The sequence below is a fragment of the Teleopsis dalmanni genome, chromosome X (assembly GCF_002237135.1).
Source record: "Teleopsis dalmanni isolate 2A chromosome X, ASM223713v2, whole genome shotgun sequence".
Classification (NCBI taxonomy): Eukaryota; Metazoa; Arthropoda; class Insecta; order Diptera; family Diopsidae; genus Teleopsis; species Teleopsis dalmanni.
The window spans coordinates 96,781,547-96,789,275 of NC_051848.1; the positions used below are offsets into that span (position 1 = coordinate 96,781,547).

At 36.8% G+C, this 7,729-nt stretch overlaps 1 protein-coding gene across 1 annotated transcript; it reads left to right on the forward strand.

Annotated features, from left to right (window-relative positions):
* The first annotated feature begins 14 nt into the window (after positions 1–14).
* Positions 15–835, forward strand: LOC119689755. The gene is made up of 2 exons (XM_038104656.1): positions 15–683; positions 748–835. The coding sequence occupies exon 1, from the start codon at positions 172–174 to the stop codon at positions 526–528; it is 357 nt and encodes a 118-aa protein (XP_037960584.1). The 5' UTR covers positions 15–171; the 3' UTR covers positions 529–683; positions 748–835.
* The last annotated feature ends 6,894 nt before the right edge of the window (positions 836–7,729 follow it).

The window sequence follows — 7,729 nt, forward strand, 5'->3', positions numbered from 1 at the left end:
GAGCTAATTCGGGTGGGAAACCCTGATCTAAATACGTCCACGTGGAAGGTCACTAAGCTGGAAGAAGCCAAAGGCAAGTTTAGGTCGGTCAGTTTTGTGATCGACAAAGCCTCTCTGGCCATTTTGGCGCGATCTGGTGGCGTTTTAAATTACGGTTTTTTCCCCATAACTATGAGGGTCTACAAAAAAGATGAGGAGCAATCCTCGTCTGATGTACGGGAATCAGCGGCAATTTCTCAACACACTGCTGATCCCTTGTCGAAAGTGGGCAACATTAAGCCTGCTTCAATGACCGAAGTGGGTCCGGTTATTCCATCTGAAGACTCACCTGTGTGCATGGACATTTCAATGTCTGCTCCTTCGCCAGCTCACTCAATTACATCAGAGGAGAGCATAGGCATGCGCTATCTTTTCGATGAAGAGGAACTCCTAATGAGTAATGACTCTGAGGAGGATAGTGCTTTTGATGTCACTGTGGTGGAGAAAAATGGATCCACACATACTGAAGATGCGGGTACAGCAAATTAACCTGCATCATAGCAAGGCTGCATCCGCCAGTCTACTGCAACGCCTCAGCAACAACGAGGCTGATATGGTCCTGATACAAGAACCATGGATTTATAAGGATCTTGTATGCGGAATCAGGGCTAATAACTACAACCTATTTTATGCGGTAAATAAGGGTAAGCCTAGGTCCTGCATAGTGGTTAATAAAAAATTTAATGCCCTCTTACTTTCGCAATATAGTGATGGTGACCAAACCGCAGTAAGTATCGAGGGCTCCTGGGGCCAAATATGGGCAGTATCTGCATATCTGGCACATGACCATGCCACACTACCATCGAATGTCCTGATACAGCTAACAAGCAGCGCCAGGAGACTCGGGGTAGAGCTTCTAATAGGTTGCGATGCCAACGCTCATCATGAGGTTTGGGGCAGCTCAAATACTAATGAAAGAGGTGAGTTACTTTTTGATTTTGTATTTAGTAACAATCTGTTCATCTGCAATGATGGCAATATGCCAACTTTTATTACTAAAAACAGGCAGGAAGTGTTAGATGTCACTCTTGCTACTGCTAGGCTTCACGAATCGGTCAAGAACTGGAAAGTGTCCACTCAACACTCGTTCTCAGACCATATGATTCTAGAATTTACCTTAACCTTAGATGAATCGAACATCTGCAATCAAAAAACGTTCAGAAATGTTAAAAACACAAACTGGACGAATTATAATGCAGCTCTAAGTGAGCTGCTTTTAACCACTTCCTCCGATCCCCCTGGGAACACTTTTGATCTAGACAATCAAGTCCAAGATCTCACCTCAGTGCTCAACGAAGCTTTCAGTTATGCTTGTCCCCCCACACAACCTAGTAGGAAATGTAACCCACCTTGGTGGAATAAGCATCTAGGTTTTTTACGAAAAGAGTGTAGGAGACTCTTCAACAGAGCAAAGCTATATAATAATGAGAGTGATTGGCTGAATTACAAAACCTCTCTGCAGGAATATAAGAAAAATTTACGTAGGTCCAAGAGAGACACTTGGCAATCGTACTGTCAAGAAATAAATAGCAATTCTGAAACCTCTAGACTGCGTAAAATCTTATCCAAAAATCCATCTGTCCCAGAGTTACTCAAAAAATCTGACGGGACATGGTGCAATAATAGTAGCGAATCTTTACAATTACTACTAGATACTCACTTTCCGGGATCTTCTACTTCGGTAGCTGTATCCCCAGAGTGCCTTAATCTCTCACCGGTTAACTCTATTAAGGTTAACCTGCAGATCGTCAAATGGGCTATTTTTAGTTTTAAACCCTACAAATCACCAGGACCGGATGGTATTCATCCAATTGAGCTCCAGAATTCGTGGGAGTTAATACACAACCGGCTTTTGGCAATTTTTAGACATTGTTTCTTATTTAACTATGTCCCGATTAAATGGAGGGAGGTTAGAGTAGTTTTTATACCCAAAGCAGGTAAAACCTCGCACCATAACCCCAATGAACTCCGTCCTATAAGCCTCTCCTCTTTCATGTTGAAGGCTCTTGAAAGAATAATAGACGTAGAAGTAAGGCGTGCTGTAAGCCCCAACCAGTGGTCCCCCTCACAGCATGCCTACACTAAGGGAAAATCTACAGAGACAGCTCTCCACTCCCTCACTTACAGAATAGAAAAATCCATAAAACTCAAAGAATTTTGTATGGTTGCTTTTGTAGATATTGAAGGGGCCTTTAACAATATACTCCCGAGTGCAATAGTAAGCGTGATCTCGCGTCTGGGTGTTGATGATGCGCTCATTGGTTTTATAAATCAGCTGCTAACTGGCAGACTCATTGAAGCAACGATGGGCTCATCAACGGCATGCAGAAGGGTAAATAGAGGTACCCCCCAAGGAGGAGTACTCTCCCCTCTCCTTTGGAACATAGTGGTGAATGAACTGCTAATACAACTGAAGGCGGAGGGATGCGAAACTATTGCATACGCGGATGATATTGCGATAACGGTCACCGGAAAATATACTACCACTCTTAGGGATATTCTACAAAATGGTCTTAATATCCTAAACAATTGGACACAAAAATGTGGCCTTGGGGTGAATCCCAATAAAACTGAAATCGTGGTTTTCACAAGAAAACATACGGTCCTGAATCTTTCTCCACCCTCTCTACGAGGTTCTGTGATACATGTGAAGGAGGAAGCCAAATTTTTAGGTATAGTTTTCGACAGGAAACTCACTTGGAAGAAAAACACTCTAGAGCGTGCAAGAAAAGCCAATGTTGCGCTTCTTCTATGTCAGAAAGCTATTGGTAAGAAGTGGGGTCTTCAACCTCGCATCACCCAATGGCTATATATAGCTGTTATTAGGCCCATATTGATGTATAGTATTACGGTATGGTGGACAGCTCTTGATAAATCTTCGTACTGCTCAGTACTTAACAGGATTCAGCGTAGAGCTGAACTCTGTATTAGCGGGGCGCTATGCACCACACCATCCATTGCACTAGATTTGATGCTTCAGTTACTGCCAATGGATATTATTAGTAAACAAATGGCAGCTTCATCTGCTTTAAGACTAAAAGCTACCTCACAATGGAGAGACAGTGACTATGGTCATGCCTCCATTCTAAATCTTTTCAATTTTACTCCTAAAAACGTTGATTACATCACACCCACTCTCAACTTTGACAGGAAATTTGATGTCGTGTTTCCATCTAGACAGGCATGGACGTCAGGTGGACCCTTCTTAGATGAGGGCGTAACCATCTTCACAGACGGTTCCAAAACAAGTAGTGATGTAGGTAGTGGAGTTTTCTCAGAGGAATTGAACAAATCTTCCTTCTTTAGGCTTCCAGATCATTGTAGTGTCTTTCAGGCGGAAGTGGTCGCCATCAGGGAAGCTATAGCTTGTTTGAATGTAGATGATATATTTGCCAGGAATATATACATACTATCAGACAGCCAAACTTCATTAAAGTTCTGGAGTTCGGTTCAATTTACATCTAGGACGGTTCTTGACTGCTACACATCTCTAAAAAAAAGTCGACGCAGCTGAATATTTCTCTAATCTGGGTTCCCGGCCATAGGGATATTTTCGGAAATTGCAAAGCAGACGAGTTAGCCAGAAAGGGTGCTTCAGTGCCATACTCGGAGCACCTAGACTATCTGGGCATATCACTAACATCATGTAAACTGATATTGAGTTCTTTCTGCACAAATACTTTTAATAAAAGATGGGAAGACTCAACGATATGTAGACATCTGTATGCAATCTGGCCACTTTCCGATAAAAGGAAATCGAAAACTCTCATTGAGATGTCCCGCAAGGACATTGGTGTTCTGGTAGGGTTGATTACAGGGCACTGTAAGCTAGGGAACCATGCTAGAAGACTAGGTCTTCCTTTCAACCAAATCTGTCGTAGCTGTGGGGAGGACGATGAGAGCGCATCTCATCTGTTGTGTTTTTGTCCAGCTCTTGCACGTCGGCGATTTAGTACTCTAGGGGCCCCCTTCCTTGAGGACCTGGACCAGTTACAGGATCGGGCTTTAAATAGCATTTTATGCTTCGCAAAAGGTTCTAGGTGGTTTTAAACCCAGAGATTTTTAGTATTTATATACGGCATCACAATGGGCCAAAAGGCCTAAGTGGATCCACTAGGGATCACCGGTATAACCTAACCTAACCTAACATTAATAATATTTATATCACACTTTAGAAAAGTAATTGTAACTTTATATATTTTTGCATATTAAACAAATTTTAAAAATTATCATATAAAATATTTAAATTTCAACAATTTATATAAAAAATAACAAAAAGTCTATAAGAAAAATATATTGACTTACCCTTTATATTAACACCAAACATTTGTACAGGTCCCATTAAACGTGTTGAATAAAATTGAATGCATTTGTTATTATTTTATTAAGATATTTTAATTTTCACAAAAATTGTTTATCATATTTTTAGTATTAAATTTAATTATATTATAAATTTATACACTCAAAACAAAAAACGAACGAAAGAAAATTCACTCAAATTTAAAAAAAAAAAATTTTTTTTCTGTCAATTCCGAATGAGGCTTCTTTAAATGATAATAACTCAAAGTTTATATCAAAGCATCGACAAATTAGCCACCACACAACAACACCGATGTTTATTTTTTTTGTAATCAAACCATATTGTCAACACGGCTGTGTTAAGTATTTACAAATTGACAAAATAAGGCAAAAAATACCTACGCTCTAGTCTTTTTCAACGTTGCACGTAATTATAACTGCACTCAGCTTACGTGATTAAAGCATCATTCACTGAGATTTTTTTATCTTTTACCGTTTTTATTAAGAATAAATATAAATAAATATAATTTAATTTAAAATTTATTAGTTTTTTACTTTTAAATATTAATATCACAATTTTATATAAGCATATATGTTTGAAATATATGTATATAAATGAATATGTACTTATTCAAATATTTTTATATGTTTTATGATTTTTTTGTAATATATTTTTATTATAAACTTACACACTCGTTTTTTATTAAACACCAAGATGGCTTTTAAATTAAACGGCTTTTATTATTCAATATATACTACACGGACGATAATACTTTGCTTTTATTAATAACGATTAATTCATAATAAATTCATAACTGTTATTAATTGTTAATTTCACAAAAATTACGAACTCTTAAAAACGCGATCACACCGAACCGAACTTCAAATAAGACTAACTTTGCTTGCAATGCTTATAGTCTATTGCATGCGTCGTCAATCTCGTCTTTATGCGAACTCAGGCTATATGGATTTAATTCATATGAAAAAAAAAATCCGTTATTTGTGTTTACTTTACTGCACATTAAAATATTTATGTTAAGCGTTTTTAAATGTTAACCAATCACATGTTTTTAATATAGATAATGTTTTTACGAAGGCATTCTACATAATATTTTTATTTTAGTTAACATAATATTAATGCTTTATAAAAAGAAAATTTTCTATGACTGATATAATTATTTAAACGAGTTTTTTTCCTACATCTCAGCCCCCAACACATTTCCCCGCAGACCTCGTCCAAGCCTTGCGCCATAAACTCCCCACATACTTTTCCCTTTATTTCGATGAGTGGGACTCCGATCTCTCCATTATCACTCTCTTGTTCAGAGAGTCTATCGCTAACACCCCCGCAGTAGTATACATTAAGACTGAAAAGTTTTCGGAAATTCTCATTTAAAATTCGCGCGCTGTATATTTTTCGATATTTTAAGTTTATGTAGTTTGGCAGCACTGTCCTTAATTACTATGCAAAAAATGAGCGCGATCTGTCAGACAGTTCGTTTACGGCAGCTGTTGAAACCAGTTCACCTCAGTAGTGCGTTGCGAAATGTCTTCGACGGTCGTACGACCGTCCTGAAAGGCTTTGTACCACTCATAAACTTGAGTTTTCGATAAAACTGATTCCCCATAAGCCTTTTGTAGCATTCGCAACGATTCTGCACACGAAATTCGTTCGAAACACAAAATTTGATGCAAACTCTTTGTTCAATATTTTTTTCCATTGTTTTTTTCGCAACGCACTACTGAGGTGAACTGGTTTCAACAGCTGCCGAAAACGAACTGTCTGACAGATCGCGCTCATTTTTGGCATAGTAATTAAGGACAGTGCTGCCAAACTACATAAACTTAAAATATCGAAAAATATACAGCGCGCGAATTTTAAATGAGAATTTCCGAAAACTTTTCGGTCTTAATGTATAATAAGATTTGTAGTAACACCTATGCTACTCAGGTGTCCTTTGACAGACAATAACATTCTTAATCTATTCTGAGACAAACTCATAATAAATGTAAACTTAAATTGACCAATTCCGGGCACTTTCTTGACATAGTAGTATATAAGGTTTGTAATAACACTTATGCTATTAAGGAGGTCTTTAACAGACGATAACATTCTTAATCTGTTCTTACACAGACTAATACTAATACAAAATAAAAATTTGTTTTATTACATTCTCGTGAAGTATTTTGGAGTATTTCTAACCTATAGAGATTGGAATGTTATGTTCCTACGTTTCTATATGTCTTGCCAGATACAATATCCGGGAAATAAGATATTTATCAATATTTTTGATTGTTGAAATTATGTCATAATTAAATTCTCTTTAATAAATATTTGTTATTCATATTAATTATTTAACTTTATTTTACTGAAATTTAATTACAAACACAATAACCGAATAATGCATGATGCATTTAAATGAAATTTCATAGGAAAATAAACTAAACTATGTCAAATGTAAATAAAAATGAAAACAAATCTGCAGAACAAATTTATTTAAATTAAATATATGACAGCAAAACCACATCAATTTCTCTTGATATCTCAAACTAAATTTTATGATTGAAATGACTAAAATTTGACAATAATATCAAATTACACACAGTTTTAGATACAAAACATGCGAATAAATTTTCACTTAGCAAATTTGAACTGAAAAACACAAATTGCAATTGAAATTCAAATCCAAATAAAACTAATTCGCATGCAGCAAGCGAACACTTTACAAACTCAGGATATCAATAGTGCAAGGATACAACCATACTAGGATATATGCCCAGTGAGCCTGATTTATTTACACGCCTTATTAAGCATAGGCGCATACAGTAAATATTTGCTAGCATGTGAGCACGACTGTGAGGCACAACCGAATTAATATATACGACTATATGTCCATGTGAACAATTCTCCATTTGTCCACCCATTTAACCACAAATTCGCATATATTTGCATATAATTTTATGGCAGGTTGAACAATTCTTTACTACAACTCCGTGTAAATATGAAAGTGCGTTACCCCCTGCATGCCTACTTGGTATACTGCAGTCCGCATAGAAATCTAGAGCGCATTCTCTGGAAAATGCTTGTTTACTATCTCTACTAATTTAATATATTTTACACATGTCCATACACCGGGTGTGTGTGTGCGTGTACTGCAATGATATATCACATCATTGTACAAAATACTTGTATTGCATGGCAAGAATCATGCTATATATTAATTAGAATCATAGTTGTTGGTTTCGTAATCATTTGCAAATTTTCAAGTTTTCAGGTCATGAATAATGACCCGAAATATTTGTCAATTGTTGTAAGTACACAGCCACAGAACGAGTCTAGTGCATACTTCAGAACCTACCTAGCAACGTGTTTATTCGATTGCGAAGGCAG

What these genes read in the sequence shown, in the direction of transcription:
- LOC119689755 (XM_038104656.1), top strand. Translation starts at nt 172, where the DNA reads ATGAGGGTCTACAAAAAAGATGAGGAGCAATCCTCGTCTGATGTACGG.